The following is a 22,229-nucleotide window of genomic DNA, read 5'->3' as shown; positions in this document are numbered from 1 at the left end:
AGCTGTAACAAAATTATAAATTAAAAAAAAATGTTATATACTAAGAAAACCTTTGAATAGTAATTTTTCGAACTATTCTAATTTATTTCTTAATCTGCCATTCAAGGAAATGTGAAATGACATCAAATGGGACATGTTGACTGATGTCTCAAATTTTGAAATTAAATATCTCGGTCAAATTTTGTCGTATTGAAGTCAAACATTTTGTGTTTTGTTATTTATAATGAGTGTAAAACTTTCCAAAATGTGAATGTAGGGACTGGAAGACCGTATAAAAAGTGAGATTTCGTAATATTTTTAGAATTTGAAAACCCAGCAGAATGTGAATGTTTGCATCAAGTTTATTCAATTCCTTAATGTTTAAACATTCACAACAACAGCTTCCTTGACTCTCGAACGCGTTTCTTATTCTATCGGTATTTTGCAGACAACAGAAACGTTTCCTTTACTCTTACCAGATGAGTAACGGATACACCGCCAAGGGCGGTGTCCTTAACGTGTCTTTCTTGATCATTTTCATAGGCCCCCATGGTGGATACTGGGGTTCGTTCGTCAGAAAACGTGAAGTTCTCTAATGTCACATATGTGCTGTCTTGTTACAGTCCATAGCAGCAGATAATTATAACAAATTACGCTGTATATACATTTTTTATTACATATAGTTCAATTTTCATCAGTATAGTCTAGTACATCGATGAGTATTTGTGTCTGTGATTAAATATTCAAGATAGAAAGAGATGTTAATTATTGCACTGAGAAAAAAGAAGATAGTGGGATGTATGTTACATAGTCACAATGCATATGTATGCTGTTTATTTAATTCGTTAATATATAAAAAATGCGTAATTTATTATTTATCATACCTTGCAAATGTTGTTGCCATCAAACATTTTTTCTATTGACTCTGGAAGGTATTCTCTCGTTTTTACGATTTCTAGCCATTGGTCTAAGTTGTGCTGCAACACTGCTTGACCCTGAAACAATTTAAATTTAACTGAGCATTAGAAAACGAAAATTAATAAATTAGTAGCTTGACGTATGCATCTTCACTGATATCTACACATACTTATCAAACTGAACTAAAGTAATATATTAAATAACTTTCATTTTTTAAATCATACAGAAATCAGATTCAGAAATTTGTTATTAAGTTCAAGATATAAGACTGAATGCTTGTAAAATTTGCACTTGTAATCCATACTATAAAGCTTTCTGGATACTATCTTGAACAACTTTAAAGGAATAAATTCACCCTCGACTTACGAGAAAAATTATTAAGCTTGAATGTGTTTAAACTGAACAAATACTCTTGGAGGCTAGGGTACATTTCTGTACTTTCTGTGTACCCAGACCTCTGATTTCAACTTTCAGATAAATTGCTGTGTTTTGGCCCATTTTCGGAACACATACGACAGTAGCCATTCTACGCATGTTTGTGTATCAAGCACGTGTGTGTATACGTGATTTTACACGCTTTATATTTGGCCATGATTTCGCTTACATTATCTACCGGCTGAAGAAACATAAATATAGGGGATATAGGTTTTTGTTCTTTTTCACAGAATGTTTTGTTTCCCATGAAATGCTTCTTTATTGTTATTATTCATAAACAAATAGTACCTTGTTGCTGAGCTGGAAACATTTTGTGAGGTTCAAATAAACAGGAAATATCTCTATCTTATTCTGATAAATAGTACATTTTACTACGATAAAATTTAGAGAACAGCTGCATTATAAAAGTAAAGCTTACACCTGAGTTAATGGGATATAAGAGTCTTATAATTTAAACATACGAGATTAAATGCTCTGAAAAGTTGCACTTAAAATCTATACAGTAAAATCTGATAAAGAATAACTTGCGTAATTTCAAAGGAATACGATTATGCGCGTTTAATAAAGAAAATCAACATGCCTGAATTTATTAAAACTGAAGTAAAACTTAGAAATTAAAATTTATTTTATATACATAAATGTACATTTTATTCAGACAAGATTTATCATAAATTCTTCTTATAGCTCTATCTTAACTCCATCATAAATTTAAAGCTTACATCCGGGTTATTAGGAATAAAAGCTAATAACGGTCTTTTGCTACTATTGGCCACACAAAATGTTCTTTATCATCTATCAAGCAGTCTTCGCATGCGGGATAAATACCATTAAGAAGTTTCAGTTCCATCTTACTGTGAAAGTACCGCAAATCCGTATGCAATTAAAGCTCTTCTGTTTTCTTCAGACATAACCATTTAGGAGAGTAAGATACAAAGAAAAATGCATCAGCGTTTTTCTTTAACAGCCAAGACTATTTCTCACCCCAGAGGCAATATCTGAGAAGAGCGAAAAAGGGAGTTGGGGTTCGACATTGAGCCTGTATCTCTTTTTCCTACTATCTCCCAGAGAGAGTTGAAGGAAAAAGGACATTATGAACATTATCAGAACGGCATTTGCTGCTAACGATGTCTCCTAGAAGAACCGTTTTGTCGCCTAGACACGTGTATGACGTTCAAATACCGTCGTTAAGTTTCCTTAGCGTTTGATGAGGACAGCCTTAGATTTCTTGCATGGCGTATCAACCATGTTTGGACACAGATGCAGACTGGGTAACAATACATTTTCTTGATTAGGTAGTCATATAATGACAAAATAAATTTTTATTGAAAGCAGAAGTTATGATCTTTTTATGTCTGTGATTATTAAAACGAAGATTTATAACATAGTAGATAACTCATGTGCTACGGTTATATATATATACTTATGTTATCTAATAAAACTATTGGGTGGCATCAAATTAGTAACCAACTCCGTATTTCCTTTCCGAGACATATAAGCGAGAATTATGTTTTGTACAAGGAAAAAAACAATTATGAAAACAACTTTTATATCAAATAAAATAGTTCGCAACAGCATTATCATTGTTTATTACTATCATTATTTATTAGAGCTGGATTAGTTTAAACGTTTAAAAGAACTAGACGGTTGTGTGTTGTGCTCTTTCCTTCCTACTCATTAGACAGACTTGAATTTTCGCACGAGAATCCTATGATACCGAGCATGGAGAAAAATTATGACATTTTCAGCGAAATATTCCATCAAGATATGCCATAAGTGTTGCAAGGAAAAAAAACTGAAAGGTTTCAGATTTTAATAAAGTCCAAAGGGGGCGTTTTTTTAATGTTTGGTGTGTTACCTTTATTTATTAAATATCATGTTATTTGCACTTAAACCATAAAATTCAGTTCAACAACAATGTCGCAAAATAATTTTAAAATGAGTGTATCTTTAGAATTTCCGATACACAGTTCCGCGCTAGGGAGATAAAAAGGTTTTTGCCCCCGCAGTGTGTTGCCATTGCTCGCTTTTAAATCGTTGTGTTTGTTAATCAAAAATTCGTTAAGTTTTACAAAATCGATAATAAAAAAAAATTCCAAATTTCAAATTTGGGCTTTCAGATTCCCATATTCGCAGTAGTATTACGTCATTCAAAATTGGATGGTTCTAAATACCGTTGTTTTATCCAGTGCTAGAAACATACATACATTTATGCAGATTCTTCATTATTTAATGTCTTCAAATATAATACAGGCGGATAGTATTTGGTGGCAACGATTTGAAAGGTGATACTCCGTTTATAGGGTTCGACGCAAAATCGCAAAACAGCAGTGTCTCAGGTACAAAGGCCCTTTGGACTAAAAAAATGCGTTTCACTGTACGTATGGAATTGATTACCGCTGTCATGTATTCCAGTTCATGCAAAATATCAACGTGTATAGAGCAATGGTCTCAACCTGCCTGCCCGCAGGTCGCATGCGGTCTCTGAAGCAATCTCATGTGGTTTCGCAAATTTCATTTCCCGTAAATTAATTGTCATTATTATAACATTAGTTATTTCGACAGTAATGTGAAGAATGTTTAAAATTTTAATGATTCGAAGTCCAATTTTGAATTATTTTCAGTACGATTAAAAAGGGACTCTCCACAGAATCTACAAATGGTGTTAGTTAATTTACACCGTTTGTAGATTTACATCATTTGTATATTGTGATTTAAATCTTATTAAAATATTTGAAGATGATACAAATTTGATTAATCTTTGTTTTCGTACTTGTCGAAAGATGAATACCTCATTTCCAAATTTTTGCAATAGAAATACTCGCTTTGTTTGCGAGTATATTTATATGTGAAAAGCCCTGTTTTTCGGCAGCTGAAAATTAACACGTCTAAAAAACAGGAGGTTGACCGATAAGTATCTACAGCTTGTGATGGAGGTAATTTCTACTAATTTTTCTTTAAAGTTACAAACTTAATCTAATTCGAAATGCCATAAGGTCTTACAACTGAAAGTTGTAGTGAGAAATAAAGAAGGTTTGCTTTCTAAATATTCCATAAGTGTAAATTGATAATTTTTTCTTAATTAGGTAAATGCAATGCTACGTAAAACTGAAAAAAGTAATTTTATTTCAGTCTCTACTACGAAATAATTTCGACTATAAATTTAATAAAATTACAGAAAGAACTGAAACAAAATGTTATAAACAATTCTAGGACTTTTAAAATCGCTGAAAGGGGGGGGGACTCCTTTATCCTAAAAATTTTCCTCAAGCTAGGGGACTATGCCAGCACTGCCTAAAATTTACTTTCACCTATTGCTTTTAAGACGGGACCTTGAGAAACCACATTCGTAATTTTTCATTTTTTTATTTTTTCTGCCTTGTACGAAGTAGTGTAGTCGCGAAAAATCTTGGGTATTATATTTCAACGCAAATATCTCTTTTGACCGTTCCGGAATCCAATGGGACGATTTTTTTAAGTGACATTTGTTTCCAAAACGAATTGTAAAATGTATTTAAAACTTTCGAAATGAATTTTTTCATGCCATCTCTACGTACGTGAATGTATCCAGCATAACTCAAAAAGTTGTACAACATTAAAATTGTGTATATGGGGCTGCTATAGCATCTAGTTGTGAGCCTCTCTTTTTTAATTTCAATCGCCAGTACCAAAAGTATAGATATAAATCTATATCCACCCCCTTACCCGGTTTAAAAATTCTTCCTGTCTTCAAAATTCTCCCGGCCTTTATTTTTGCAATCGGTGGTCGTAGTAATAGACTTCCAAGTACAGAAGTGTTTTAAATGACTTAAATATTCATATTTTCGTTATGTTAAATTAAAAAAAATCGTCAGATACCGAAACCTAACCTTTGAACGCGGTCTCCTGGTTCTTATGCGTATATCTAGGAAAATTTTATACTCGTTATGACAAAATGAAATTATAAGAAGTTTGACTCCCGTACAAGAAATTTGACAGGAGTATTTAATTTCAAAATTTGCATTTTTTGATTTCATTTTTAACTTATCTAAGGGATAGGCTAATTAAGTTATAATAATTCGAGGAAGTAAGTTTAAATGAAGTGCTGGAAAAATATATAATTTAATAGGTCGTATAAGGAAATCCTGTGTTGCCCATATCAAATTTTTTATTTAAGAAATATAAATGATCTTATCGTCACATTATGCATGATATAGAGACTCTAGACTTAAGAGATAAGAAAAAAGTTTAAGAAAATGTGAAGACTTAGATGATATTTTAGTGAAATCAATATTACATAGATAGAGAACATGTCCAAAACTGTCACTTTCATATACAGATAGTGATTGCACAAGGTGCCCAAAGTAATAACGTAGGAATGTAAAATCGCGCTTAATATCGATAAATTATTTTTCAATAAAGTGCCACTTTTAATAATATTGCTTTGACAATACTCAGCTACCATGACAAAACTCTCCTGTAGGGTTTGATCGGATGATCCGCATTACTGACTAGATTTCGTGTGAACACGAGTGACACGTAGGGATTAGTTTTTGCTGGAAAAGCGAGAGGCGAGGAGCTTTAGTAAAGAATAAAGCTTCTGAGAACTTACGAAAAATATCGTTAACCGTTATTTCGAGTTACTTATGTTACAGTAATAGAAAAAACGGTTTTGCAAATTTATTAGGTCATTTCAAAATGACATTCTTATAGTATTATATACTCCTATTTGCTTGAAAATTCTAAATGTTGCATCGTGAGTGTTGATACAATCTAGATACAATTATTTCATTTTGACTGAAATGATGGAGAGATTTTGACCCAGGCAAACAGGAACATATAGCTTACATATCTGTTTTATTCAAACCTTTCCTCTCATTTAAAATTAAAAAAAAGGAAATCAGATAACTAAAATAAAAAATCAATGTGTGTCTACTATTTTTATGTAAATGCATATAAACTTAAGTAATGCACAAGTTCTTGATAATACGACGCAAGGTTTATTTTAATTAGCACATTATTTCTGACGTCGAATCTTCCTTGCGCCTCTACATTTTTCATCAGCTCCACCGGAAAATGCGAATTAAGAATTTAAATAACAAACCATATTCTAACTTCACACTTCACAGAAAGAGCTTTAAAAACATAGGCGGCTCGAAATGCGGTGAATTTGCTTCTTTTTGCACGGCTGATTTACTGACTTTTAATGAGTTAAATTTTTAATTGCAATTATACGATGAGACGCGTCGGCACAAAAGCCGTGGTTTCGGCTTCTGTGCCGATATTTGTAAACAATTTGTAAACAATCAAGTATTTTTGCACTATCCACTTTCAAGCGGGAAATTTGGATTTCGTCATCTCTTTCATTAATACATTCAAGCTGAAGTACCAATAAATTGTTTATCTGCTTTTATACTCTGCCTGTTATCAATTTGTGTTACGATGGCATGAAAAGTCATCCGGTAACTATGCAAGGGCAGTTAGTATTGAGATTCGGAGAAATTAGAGTGTAATTTTACAACATAGAGTTTGCAACCATTTTATTTTCATTATTTTGATTTATCAATTTAATATTTTATGCTACGTTCGCGAATTTTAATATTGCTTAACTATTTTTAACTCCTTTTAGAGCTCTATAGCATTGAATACATACAACTGTGGCAAATTCCAATTAAATGATCTTGCATTATAAAACCTAAGCATCACATCGCTGTGACACAGAAGAAACGTAGATTGCCTTTGATATGCTAGTAATGCAGATAAGGAAATATTGGTCATAATTTTAAATAACTTTAAAATAATTTAGTAATCTATGAAGCAAATATTCTATAGATTTAGAACCTCTCTTTCTTTCTTTTTCCAGATCAGTTACATTCATAATGTATACGTAAATAACGCTGAAGTTAACATATGTAGAAAATAACAGAAATGACCAAACATGGAGACTTCTCAACCCTGCATCTTTGTTCACCTTATACTCATTTGAGTTTCAGCCGTGAGCACAGCTCAAATCTTAAGGAAGCTCATAGGCTAGTTACGAAAGAGTTCTAATGAAGAATTATGAATTGAGGCTCTCGTTGAAAGTAACACGAGGTTGCTTTCCTTGTTCCTCCCTGTTGGACGCATCTGGAAGTTGTCATTTTGGCCATCAGTGCGCAAAGATTGTTTGATAAAGAAAAATGCTTCCGAGCGAGTTATTTATTGTTGCCCGCTTCGCGTTTGCCGTCCTTTCTCATTAGACGAAATTCAGAAACGTTGCTCCAAACAAGGGTAGATAAATGAACTGGAACTACTGCTTTCGATAATTTCTAAAGAAACTTTGGAGCAGAAGTTCGATCATTTTGCTTTTCACTTTTAAATAAAACAATTTCCGATTAAAAATCTGCTTATTATTTCGAAACAAATAAAAAAATTGCGAAACATGACCTAGAAAGATTTGCCTAAAATTATGTAAATATGAACAGTGTGAATTCTTCGTCCCGCATTATCTCTTTATAGTTTCATGCTTTATTATTGCTCAAAAAAGAAGAAAACATTGCAGGCGAATCATATTTATATAATATTACATACAAATATACATATTTATATAATATTACATACAAATATACATATTTATATAATATTACATACAAATATACATATTTATATAATATTACATACAAATATATATATGTATATACATATTTATTGGTGAGGCTGATTGCAACCAAAATGGAAAGTGCATAACTACATATTATAGCATTCCTATATATAAAATTTCAACGTTCTGAAATTATTCGTTTTCAAGTTATGCAAGATACATACATACATACGTACGTACGTATAAACACCATGAAAACATCTCTTTTGAAACCATTTTAAATCAGTTTTAGAATTCGTTTGGAGAAAAAGAGTCTTTTATTCTGTCCTTACGTACAGATGTCATGCAAAAACATAGTTCACTTGCATTCCATGCTGGTCAAAACGGATATTTTCTTTGAAATATGATACTCGGAATTTCTCGTGATTACAATACTTCCTTTTCTTCGTACAAGGAAGTAAAAACACCGAAATAAATTTTGATAACAAGCAATGGCGCACGTTCATACTTCATGGAATTAAAGTATACTTACAATAAGCTTGTATCATTCAAAAGCAAGAAACAGAAAATGCATATTTGAAGAACCAAAATGTTGATGACCGTAAAAGGTAAACCTCGATGAATTACTGAGTTGCAGTTTAATCAGTTTAAATACTGTCCTTACATTTAGAGAAACATACTAGCTTTCCATTTTTAAGAAACATTTTCCAAATAATAATATGGAGATAGGCTTTCCATTGATACGTTTAATCTGTTGGGAAATAAAGTTAATTAACTAATGGCATTATGCATTCTCTATTCCATACTGTAGCATTTAATATTTACAAAATTAATTTGACAAGAAATGAAATGACTTGTTAATGAAACACATGTCACGGTTGTACATAGTAAATTGGATACACGACGAAGAAAGAATTGTTCTTTAATTTTCGAGGTATTAACGAGTAAAGGACAATTATGCGAATCACTGTTAAGGTAAGAAAATAATAATTCAACGAAACGTTTCTTTATTTGCCTCTTTAATTGAGTTTTTGAACTGATGTAAGTCCATCATATCTGACGTAGGATTAAAAATGTTACAAAAGGCTTTTCTTTAATTATATTTGTCATTTTACTTTTACTTCATGTTTACACATGCTTCACATCAAAACGAAGCTAAAACATGTAATTTTCTTTTGAACACATGTATTAATTTGTACAAACAAGCTGCTTCCGTGAGGTATTTAAAGCCTTCACTGCGCTATGTGGCAAAAGTAAGTAAAATATTTAAAGTAATCGGGGTTCATTGTTCTTTTATTTGTTCCTGTGTTCCGCCAAACGGAAGGTGCGTAAAATATTATAGTAACTGCAGTGTTAATGAATAAATCTATTTTAGTTTGCTGCAATCAGATAGCACTAACATGGATATCACTCCAATATGATAACTGCATTTTAGAGAATAAAAAATATACTTGGCATTCGTGAATACTGTACTTTCATACTGTTCTGCTTCTGTATCCTTTAACTGAAATGCTAATAATGAAATCAATTTAGAAGTATTCTTAACGTTTAAAACTTGTAAAATATGCGAGTACGATTTATATCACAATGTAAATTAACTAACTCCATTTGTAGATATTCTGGAATGTTCCTTTTGAATCGTATTAAAATGAATGTAAAACTGGAATCATTAAAAATCTTAAATCTTTCTTTAAATTATTGTAGTAATAACTAATCTTATAACTATGCTAATTAATTGAATGTATTCTCGGGGAGCTAGTTTGAGACCACTTTTTTATGTAACTTAGTATTTTATATAAACCGACGTATATGGCAACGATAATCAGTTCGATTTTTACAGTGCGACGCATTTGTTTGCTGTTCAACATGTATAGCATATATTGATGGAATAATTCGAGGAAGATGTCATAATGTTTGTGCATACTTAGTATCATAGTGATTCTCGTGAGAAGCAAAGAGTCACATAAAAAATCAGGTCTAATGCGTGGGAAGTCAACAGCACAGCACACAACCGTACAGTTCTTTTAAACTAATCCAGTGCTAATGAACAATTAAGCTCAAATATCATGATGAAGTTTTAATTCGTCATCGAAAAACACAATCTTTCTTCTTTCCTTATCATTTGCTTGACACTGATATTAACTGAAAGGATCACTGCATCTTAAGCAGCAGAAATAATGCATTTCCCTTTCCATTAAAAAATAACTATGCTGGCATACTAAATTTACTCCTAGAGAAAAAATTATCATATTAATTGTATTTTGGAAAGCACTTTCCTATTTCATATAAAAAAACAAATAGCAGTTTTGACAATTAATAAAGGATACTATAAACTATAAACCTTGCGAAAATGCTTTGAGAACAAAATACGAAATGAATTATTGATTAATAATTTGATTTCAACCAATAGATTTATATTCCTGTTCTAGCTCCAGCTAGTAAATCTACAGTGAAACAGCTACAGTAAGAGACTTATTCCAGCTAGTATACCTACAGTGAGACAACGTATATATAAAGCTCTATAACGTATATATAAAGCGTATACATAAAAACTCCGTTCTTCATACAAGGTAGCTGGCTTTTAGTATTGTATAAATAGAGCAAAGTTAAATACACATAAATATAATTCTGTCGACAACCTCTATTAATTATAACATGTATTAATTAGTCTAAAGGATTACTTAAGCAAGCATGAAATGGAAAAATGCAGACCAAAAACAATATTATAAATAATTTAGAATACACAGGGAAGACAACGCTGTTGGAACGAGACGACTCCCGACCTAATGCAGCCTAAGAGGTGCCAAATAGGATTAATGCCGCCCTGCCCTGCATCAATCTCCATGTTGCGATCCCACAGACCAAGGCCAGACAAGACAGTACCAGTACGGTCCCTGCCGAGCCTTACTCTGTGCTGAGAGCCCTCAGGCCTTCTGTGAAGTTTGTTATTATGCCCCCGTGGTTGAGACTGCCTAGGTACAGATCCTAACCACTACACAGGGAAGACAGCCAAAATAAAGTAACGAATTACAAGGACTATTGCCAGATTAAATTTAGTAATTTCGAATTTCATATTTGTTTTCTCACATAGTCGCCCTTCAAACAGAAAAGGCTTAGCGACAGAAAATCCTTTTTAGAAAAAGCATTAGGTGTTGAACAAGAGAAATATACTTTTGACAAAAATCAGAAAATTTTGATCTAAATTTCGAATATAACACTTTACACCTATTAATGCAAATTTTAGAATTCCATTGAAATTTTCGATTCAAGTTTTGAAAGTTTACAAGTTTATTTTGCACTGAAAATGTTGTAAAGACTGTTCTAAACTTTCAAGAAAACATTTTTAAGTTCTTCAAAAATCTTTCCCTGAATATCACAATGTAATTTTACCATTTTGTACATTGAAACTCGTTTTGTAGAATCTATGCTCTTCAATATAAAAACAAAATATTTCTGTTACATATTCATGAAATGCTAAAAATTGATTATTTACTCATTATGAAACAAAATACATTTTCTTATAGTGAAGCAATGTAAAATGTACTTTGGAAATTAATAAACAGAAAACTAGCAAAATGCAACAGAAAATACAATCAAAGTAAAATTTGATGAAACTTGTACAAGCGAATCAGAGTACCTACTTGCTGATGGCTGATGTCATGCTTAAATATAATAGCACATAAAGATCTCTCTTTTATACAAGGTATCTGGCTTTTAGTATTATATAAACAGATAAAAGATATTAACTATGTAAAGTAATTCTTCAAATTACACAACTGAAGCAAAAACATGCATAGAAAAATTCAAATTTAAATTAAAACGAATAGTTCGTATCAAGTTAGGTCTTACAAATTTAGTGAATAAAATTTTTATGTTATCCTACAAGTAATGATAGTTTGAGGGTAGGAACTTTGAGATAAAAAAGCCAAGTTGAGCGAAAATCAAATTTGAGAGTAATTTGTCACAATTAGGTTTGGAATCTTCAGAATTATATTTATTCAGGGAAGGGAATTTTCTTATTTTTTCCCTGAATAAATAAGGGAATTCTCTTACTTATTGAGGGAAGGCTATTCAAAACTTTTCACACAACATTGCAAATATAAAAATTTTACAAACTCATTACAAATTTCACAATTTTATAACATAACTAATTTTTCTTATAATAACTTGCCTTTTAACATCATTTGTAAGAGTATTACTGAAATTTTGTTTTTTATTTTTATTACATTTCTAATTTGCTTATTTCACACAACGTTGGAAGACTCCACTGCTTCCTTCAAATAAAAACGTATCCATCTGCTGGGGAAATTCATATTAACTAATTGATGTATACTAATTACATCATATATCACGTAACTAATTGATGTATACTAATTACCAACGGTTAAAGGGCTGCTCTGGCAGCTATTTATAAAGGCCTCCATTCCTTGTAAAGGCAACTGGCCTTTTTGAACTGCGCTAAACATTTCATCATACTTAAAAAAAAATAATTTCACTCAATTATGTACAAAAAATTAATTACTCAATTAATTATTAATAAAACAATAAATGCATATGAAAAAAGTTACCATTTTTCCATAAGGTGCGAGCCTCCAGATTTTATCTTAACGTATTCTACTTTGCACACAAATATTTATTTTCTTAAATTTTAATTATTTCTATATTCATTACAACAGTATTTATTATCAAAATTTTAAATATTTTCTATATACTCAAAACCACTATTTTACATACCTTTTCTATACTAGTATTCAAAATTTCGTTCACCTATTTTACATCTCCTACTCAAAAACACTATTTGTTTATCATAATTTTAAATTTCTTTTTTTTTAATTCACTTCAATTTTAATTATGTTACTCATCATCGATTTATCATGATTACTCAGTTTTTCAAATTACTAAAATTTTTATTCATTATAACACTATTCAATATCAAAATATTTCTTACATTAATATTCACAAAGACAATTTTTATACCACTCTCTATACACATATTCAAATTATTTCCTTCATTTTTCATATTAATTTCATTCTCAATGCAATTACGAAATTCTTGCAGTTCAAATTTTGAAACAATAATATCATTCTTAAAATAATTCAAAAATTCAAAATATTAATTCAAATGTATTTTAAAATAATGAAAAAATATATTTATCATTTTAATAACCTTCCCTAAAGAAAATCTTAAATTCTCTAATTTTTTTAACCAAAGAAGTAAAATTCAAATTTCTAATACCATAAAATGTTAGTCTGATATTTTTATAAAATAGTGCAATATTTCTTTTAAATTCAGTATAGTAAGAAAACAAAATTGCATATTTACAAAATTACAAGAACTAAATAATAAATTACTAACTTCGTATAAATGTAATAAATTTAAATATGCATTACTAACAAAATAAGAAACTTAAGGGTACGTACAAAATTTATAAATGCACAACCCTTTAAATAAAATATTGAAATATTAAGTTTCATATCAACGACAATATTTTATGTTTTTCAAAAAAATAACTTTAAACGAAAATATTTTGTATGAATTTTAATGTCCATAGCATATTTCTCAATTCTGTATCAGTGAAGTAACTATAATTTCGCATACTCATATTGAAAGAAAATAATTATCGAGCTAAATTAAAACCTCGAAATATGAAGTGCATGAACATTGCTTTATGTAAACAGCTGAAAACAGGTGCAAACGGGACAGAGATTTGACGACCTTGAAATCGATGTCAGTTGCTTGACCTTTCGAAACATTAAATCACTAGTTATTTAGAGAACACTATTTTTTTTTTTTTTTTAAATTTCGCAATACTGAATAGGTAACCGAATGAACTTACCATTGGGGAATCAATTCTATTGAGGTCTGAGACACAAGTTACACCTTCGAAACTAAAATCTGTAGATGACCTCTATTAATTGTAATAAATTCCGAATGCGTAAGAGAAAAGACATTTTTATTCACGGTCGAAATGATTATAGATGTGGCTGGCATGCAGATGGAATGCATAGTAGAAAATATTTGCATAATTCTGAGCACATATATTCTCTTTCACACATCACTATGGGTGTGATAACTACCTACAATTTTTCGTAGCGTACGACTTTTTTCTCAAAGGACGAAGCGGAACAGCGAAGCGATACAGCTCTAGCAAAGAGAAGCGGGGGGAAAAAGCTGCGTGATAGTAACAGTGGTACTTAAAAACTTGGTTTCTTTGTTTAAATTCTGTATCTGCTATTGCAGCGCTGTCCAACTTATCATAGCCTGCGGGCAATATTTTCTTCACCAAACATTTCGGGGGCCAAGAAGGTTGATAAATGAAAATTCAGTTTATGTTAATTAAAAAAATATTTTATTTCTACTAAAATGAAAACTTAAAAATATTCGTAATATATTAACGAGAACATTGTGGCCGTAAATGTTAAGCAACAATATCTTTTATGTCCACATCAATATTTGTTGTGGGAAGTCTAATTATATATTCAAGAGTGGAATATTTCAAACTGTTTCTATATTTTGACTTTATATATTTCATATCGGAGTATGCACGCTCGCAGATATATGTACTTCCGAACATTGATACAATTTGAAGTCCAAAATCGCTCAATTTGGGATATTTCTCTTTATCTAAAAATTTGAATATTTCTATTCTAGTTACTCCACAAGATGTAAAAAATGGGTTAGCCTGCAAATCGCATAATTCTATTCGATATTTAAGATCAACGGAGTTGATATCAATATTAATTGGATCACAAAATAAATCAATAGACGGTTTAAGATCATCAAATTGAGAAAATCGTTCATTGAAATCTGTAATTAGCATATCCAATTTTGGTAGAAATATTTTAAAATTCGCTTCTATATTACATTCCTTCATTTCTTCCTAGATCTCTTTGCAAGATTCAAAATGAAATAAATTATTTTGCTCCAAATTAAACCTTAACAATTTAAATTTGTTTCTAAATCTAGTAACATATTTATAAAGGCACATTTTGATCTTGTCCTTGCAAGGATTTATTCAAAATATTTAAATAACTTGTTATATCCGTTAGGAAAGCAAGTGAATAAATAAAGTTTTTATCAACTAAATTTGATGTCAATTTTCATCGACGGCAATTACTGTGAGAAAAAGATGAGCTTCTTTTCGAAGTGTAATGAATCTCCTCAAGCATTTTCCAGCACTTAACCAACGGACGTTACTATGTAAAAGCAGATCTCCATACTCAGTTTCCAATTCATCCAAAAATGTTTTAAATTTTGAGTGTGCTAGAGAACGATTTTCGCCGCGAATTAAATTAGTAATTTTGCAAACCTAATCCATTACGTCTTTTAGATGTAGGGATAAACCACATAATGCCTCCTGATGGATAATATACGACATATTATTCCTTCTTTTTGCAAAAGTCGCGCGAGCCCAATATTTTTGCCCGTCGTAGCACCGTCGGTTACAATAGCCGTGCACTTGTCAAATCTGTCATACTGCTCTACTGAACATTTTAATTGTTTGTAAATGTCTTCACCTTTTGTTATTCCGTGTAATGATTGTAATTTTAAAAGTTCTTCTGAATAATTATAGTTTTCATTTACAGTGTTTATAAAGATAAGCATTTGACTTGTATCGGAAATGTATGTGCTTTTATCCAATACTACCGAAAAATAGCAGCAACTGTTGATTAGGTTTTCTAATTTATTAGTGACATGCATGCTAATCTCGCTTACACGTCGGCTTACAGTCTGGTGAGAATCCTGCGAACGGGCTGGCTGCATGGGTGTTTTTGTGGTTTTCCCCATGTGTAACGTGTATACGAGCCAGTTTCCCTTAGAAAGTCCTCCACGAAGTTATCCCTCCCCTTAGGCAGATAGCCCTCGAGGCTTTGCCGTAATTAAATAACCTAACCTAACCTATACAGTCTGGTGAGAAAGTGATACTGTTTAAAATTTTCTTACCCTTTCGTTGTCATTAAATGCTTGAGCCATTTTCATGTAACAGTTTTTAATGAATTCTCCATCCAAAAATGGCTTCTTTGCCTTTACCATTTCTAAACAAACTTCAACCGATGCAGGTACAGATGCTTCTTGAAATTTTGGTTCTTGGTTAAAATAAATCGGCTGATGATCCAGCGCCTTTTTAATTTTTTTTTTCAACAGTGGTATTTTCATGTTTCTCATGTACGAATGATACTTTTCTTCATGCACGGAAAGATAATGGCTCTTGAAGTTATATTCTTTACACAGAGCTATGATGTGTAAACATCCCAAACAATGGGGTTTACCATTCTTGTTCAGAACAAATAAATAATCTATCTTCCAGTGATCTTGAAATTCTCGATTTTTGAGGTCTATTTTTCTTTTATTAGTAGCAATCATAGTCAATAATTATTTTAATTAATAAATAAATATGAAATTAAGTTAATAATATTATAACACAGTCACCTCTCAACAAATTCTAGACAAGGCTGCACTCGCACAATTGCATGAATCAACCAAATAGCGCAGGGTAGTGTGCGCATCACGTGATAAACAACAACCAACCACAAATATAATATATGGCGCCAACGTTGAGCCAACCGTCATGAAACGTTAAACGGATTGCTGCTGTATTCAGCCAGGTTAAGTGAAGTTACGCAAACTAAATAGTACCTACCTACTTTAAATTCAAATAAGATTTAAATTTTCACATAATAAAATAATTTTAATTTTAATAATAATAATTTAGTAATATAAATTTATTCATAGTAAAATGTACTCGCGGGCCTTAAAAATAATTTGGCGGGCCGCCAGTTGGACAGAACTGTGCTATTGGATACGAGTTGTCGCAATGCAGGAGGATTACGTAAGCCAGCATGAAATGGAAAGACGGTCCTCGGCTGCTGCTGCTCGGCGTCATTTTCTGCTATTGTAAATAGTCGCTGCGGTCCTTGTTCATTGCTTCTTTTTGCGCAAAAATTCAAGCTTTGGAGTTACTGTGAGCTGGTCGCTTGGTGAAGTGTTCCTGATCGATCGTGCGCGTAAGTAGTTTTCGAGTTTGGTTTTTGATTTTTGCAAGTGTTTTCGTGATGGACTTGCCTTTCCGTTGGGGACGGTAGGCTTTTTGGACTGTTGCAATGAATCCAAATTTAGAGTACATTCAGACTTTAAACTTAATTAATGATAAAAATGTTATCGAAAATCTTATTGAAAGTGGTTTAGAAGAGGAATTAGATGCTATATCTACCTATTTGCAAATCCAAAAAAATCTTATTGATAGTGGTCAAAAAATAGTTGATCCAGAAGTTGAAAAATTATTTCAGGTTATGGTAGCCAAACTCTTCAGTAAACGGCAATTAAAAAATGTTAAATCTTCAAAGGAAATTGATGAGATTGTAGGAATTGGTCAGATTCTTACCCAACAAAACATGAATAATGTCAATGTGCAAGACAATAACTCTCTTAAGCAGGGCGAAACTTGGATTAAACCCAAAAAAACGCACAAGCGTACTTTAAGTGATAGCAGTAACTCATCTGTTACAACAATAAAAAATAGATATTCTACCCTTAGAATAGATGACAGCATGGAAGTCAATCAAACGCCCAACACAAACCCTCAGGATATGGATCAATCAGAAGAAGGCGAATTCATAGCCCCTAGAAAAACTGCAAACCGTGTACCGCCGATTATAATATCTGATGTTACGTCTTGGAAGCCCCTTAGAGATGAAATTAAAAAATTTACCACAGCTATGGAGTGCGTACAAAAAGGTGGAGACATCCATATAAAAGTCAAATCTGACGATGACTATCGCTCAGTCACAAAATTTTTGGATAATAAGGAAATACCTTATCACACTTTTCCCCTACCAAGGGATAAGCCCATTAGAGTAGTAATAAAGAAGCTTTCAGTGCATACTAAACCTGAAGAAATATTAGAAGAACTCCAACAATTAAAAATTCCAGTTAAAACGGTTAGACAGATAACCAAAAAGATTGACAATGAAATTGTCAAATTGCCAACTTTCCTTGTAGAAGTCCCACGGACTGTTGAAGGAAAAAAGATATTTCAGGTAACACATATCTTGGACCTTGCGGTCAAAATTACCTCTTTCCAACCAACCCCAGGACACAAACAGTGCCATAACTGTCAGAGATATGGACATAGTCGCTCCCACTGCAAACATAAACCAAGATGCTTAAAGTGCGGATTAAACCATATCACCACTAGCTGTACAAAAGATAGAAATCTTCCAGGAAAGTGTTGCCTTTGTGGGGGACCCCACGTCAGTTCCTACAGGGGTTGCGAAATGCACCCTGACAATATTAAACGTAAGATTGCTGAAAAAGAAAATCAAAGAGATGCCTGGAGAAAGACAAGAACAAATCCTCCAGAAAACAACTTGGAGAACTTCCCCCCATTACCGAGTAGGAGAAACACTAACGAAAATGTTAATGAAGCCAGTCCCTTATCAGTCAACCAGAATGAAGCTCACGAAAGAGAACAATTAGGCTCCGCCCCGGATTTCCTGAAATGGATCAAAAATCTATTTACTCAAGGCAAAGCGCTATTTGAACGCTTTTTTAAAGCCAAGTCAATAATGGAAAAGCTCCAAATAGGGTGGGAAGCCTTTGAACTTTTAGCAAATTTAAATTATGAGTGTTAATATTGTAAATAACTATGCAAGCATCCAACTTACTGCCTCCAGCAGTTTAAATTTCGCCTTCTTTAATGCCAACGGAGTTCGCGGCAAGAACACTGAGATCATAAACTTTCTTAATTGCCATGACATTGATATTTTCTTAATTAACGAGACACATCTTCGAGCTAGTGATAAATTTAACATCCAAGGTTATAGAACCTTTAGAAAAGACAGAGAAAATAACAGGGGTGGTGGCACCCTGATTCTCATCAGAAGACACTTGCAGGCCACCTATTTTAATCTCCCAAGTTCTAGTAATATTGAAACTACTGCCATCATAGCTCACTCTCGCACTAATGAACCTATTGTGATTATTTCTGCTTATAATCCCCCGGGACATAATATCAGCAACAGTGACATGAGCATCTTTAGCGGCATTATGCTTCCCACAATACTAGCCGGAGACTTAAACGCGAAGCATCACTCCTGGAACTCTCGACGTGCAAATGCAAACGGGAACTTTCTTCATAATTATGCCCTTACAAATGATTTAAGTATCTTTGGACCAACGGATCCCACCAGATACAGCCATACTGGCAGCGCTGAAGTTCTTGATATTGTTATCACAAAAAATATTGCACAAATTCCCTTCCTACAAGTTTCACACCAGCTAACTTCCGATCATCTCCCTGTCAGATTTACTTATTACGGCTTTGAAAAAAATATTCTACTTAGAAAAATCACAAACTGGGATAAATTCATTCATTCTCTGGAAAAACTACCAGCGCATCCTGCTTTAGCCGATATTACTGACATTGAGTATCAAATCACTAAGGTCAATAATTGTATAAAAAGTGCTCTTGACAAATCTACTAAATATGAAGAACATAAAAAAGAAAAACTTCCGGATGACATTATTGGCAAAATTAAGGACAAAAATCGCACCGCTAAAATTTGGCGCCGTACTGTTGATCCTAATATCAAAAGAATTCTTAACAGAAAAAATAGGAATATTAAAAATCTTCTAAGTGAATACAGATCTGATAGTTGGAATAATTTATTAGACTCAATGGACTTCAACCCTGATACAGTGTGGCGTATTGGGAAAGCGCTCAGAAAAACTCATAGCGACAACATTGGACCGTTGCACACCGATACTGGAATCGCATATTCTGAAAAAGATATGGCAGAAGTTCTTACAACACATCTTGAAAAAACCTTCACGACAAATAACTCACAAGATAAAGATACAGAAGAGGAAGTTTTTAATTTCATTATTCACCTTCCTGATAGAACAGATGGACAGCATATTGGTTACACCTCGCCCATTGAAATTCAAAACATTATAAAAAATCTGAAAAATAGAAAGGCCCCCGGCTACGACGGGATAACAAATAAAGTGCTCAAAATTCTCCCCAAGGGATATATTGTCCTAATTACCAACATAATTAATGCCTGCATAAGGCTTAACTATTTTCCGCAGCAGTGGAAAATGGCACATATCATTACTTTTGTTAAACCTGGCAAAGATCCAAAAAATATTAACTCTTATCGCCCAATTAGCCTGCTTCCAAGTCTTAGCAAAGTTTTTGGGCGAGTTCTACAGAAACGGCTGACGAGACACTTGGAAGATAGAGGTATAATTCAAAATGAACAGTTTGGTTTTCGCCCACAGCATAGCACAGTACATCAACTTCTCAATGTTACTGAATTTATTGCCGATTCCTTTTCCAAAAAAAATACTATTGCAAGCTGTTTCCTAGATTTAGAAAAGGCATTTGACAAGGTGTGGCATGAGGGACTCCTCTTTAAGCTACACCTTGCTCATCTGCCTATTAATTTTATCAAACTAATGCAAAGTTATCTAAAAAATCGCAATTTTCATGTCAAAATCAATAACACTTTATCCTCAAGAAAAAGAATCAAAAGCGGCGTCGCCCAGGGAAGTGTTTTGGGGCCAATTCTCTTTAGTATCTTTACTAATGATATGCCAATCCCACTAAATTCAAAACTTGTGAAATATGCAGATGACACCGCTATTTTTACAAAATCTTTAAAACCACAGTTTGCCGTAGACAAATTAGAAGAAGCAGTTAATATCATCGCACATTACTTCAAATCTTGGAAACTTAAAGTCAATCCGGCTAAATGTCAAATTCTGCTCTTTAGAAGGTATAGAAAATTTACTCCAGTAAACGTAAATATAAAGATAGAAGATCAGCCACTCCCCGTCGTCAATAGTACTAAATACCTGGGTGTCATTTTCGATTCACAACTCCTCTTCAAGGAACAGACTGCATATGCCTTACGGAAAGCTACAGTCGCAAAAATGGCTCTGTACCCTCTCATCAAAAGAGACTCAAAATTAAACATTCAATTAAAGAAAAGAGTTTACATGATGCTGATTAGACCGACACTACTTTACGCAATTCCCATATGGGCTACAGTGTTCAAAACGTACAGACACAAGTTACAAGTCTTTCAAAACAAGATTCTAAGAGAAATAGTTAATTCTCCTTGGTTCGTTAGAAATTTCCAAATACACAAAGAATTAAAAATCAGACCAATTGCTGACCAAATTATTTCAACCTGCCACAACTTTTATAGTAAAATTGAACAGTCTCAATATGATCATATTAAGGAACTAATCAATTATGATCCAACACTTGAAAATGCTGCTAAGCGTCCTAGGAGCATTTTTCATAATCCAAGGCGGTGAAACTTGTAAATAGCTGTACATACTGTAAATATTTCCCCACTAGAGACTTTTGTGTTTTTTTCAACTTATTTAGGACTTAAAAAAGCTCAGTGGATTACTACTTTATATCATTATTTTCAAGAATTTTATATTTTATTAGTGTTCCTATAAAAAGACTTTGTTAGGGACACACAAACTGACTTAATTATGTGTGTTTCACCATCCCGCCTTCTAAACTGTGACTTATGCTGAAATATTGTGTCTTTTAAAATTACAAGTGTTTCTTAAAAAGTGTGTTTATTCCAGAACTTTGTACAGTGTGAACTGTTAATTTATATGACTTTGTGAATACTGTTAATTTATATGACTTTAACATTTCTCGTACGAGAACTCTTGAAATTCACCAGAAATATGTTACTGTTGACTTATTCCTCATTTGAGCCACTCCCACCAGTATAATTACGATCCATTTCATTCTGAACCTGTTTCAAAAGCATACTTAATTTAAATTACTTAATGTTTATTTTTTCAAATGCTTTATTAAGCAAACTTTTCAGCTAGTTATATCTTTCGTCACAGCTCGAACAGCTCCCAGATGCTTTTTCACTCTACATACCTTTGTATTTGCTTCAGCTTCGCCTAGTAGGCGCGGCGTTACACGCCCATTTTTGCAATTATATATACCAACGCCTAAGGGCATATTTTGAAAAGCGGTGGTTAAAGCAGCAGAGGCTGCTAATTGCCTCCTAACCAAAAGACAAGACAAGACAAATGGAAAGACGGAGTCCAGGAGAGATAGCCAAATCAAATTGGAAAGAAAAGGGAACAAATATTGCCAAATTAAAGTTAATAATATTGAGTTACATATTTTATATCTTACATACAAATATTGTAAATAAACAAATGAAGCACTTTTTTCTTTTTCTGGATTATAAATTAAATTTAATTAATCTTTTTCTAAGGAAGCTATCCGGTTGAATACCGAAAGTAAAATGTTAAATTGTCGAATTGTGTGTACTTTTCCTATTAATACAT

At 32.5% G+C, this 22,229-nt stretch overlaps 1 protein-coding gene across 2 annotated transcripts in view; it reads right to left on the bottom strand.

Annotated features, from left to right (window-relative positions):
* The window catches only part of LOC118191452 (BAR/IMD domain-containing adapter protein 2-like), a 509,223-nt gene that overhangs the window by 65,215 nt on the left and 421,779 nt on the right, over positions 1-22,229 (bottom strand). For both annotated transcript variants that reach the window (XM_085818518.1, XM_035362253.2), the window contains exon 9: positions 864-974. In XM_085818518.1, coding sequence (XP_085674644.1) covers positions 864-974 — 111 coding nt within the window. The remainder of the gene's footprint in view (positions 1-863; positions 975-22,229) is intronic.

Source organism: Stegodyphus dumicola, chromosome 6 (genome assembly GCF_044657685.1).
Source record: "Stegodyphus dumicola isolate Sdum_Otavi_A_Nest chromosome 6, ASM4465768v1".
Classification (NCBI taxonomy): domain Eukaryota; kingdom Metazoa; phylum Arthropoda; class Arachnida; order Araneae; family Eresidae; genus Stegodyphus; species Stegodyphus dumicola.
This window is presented reverse-complemented; position numbering and strand designations above follow the sequence as displayed.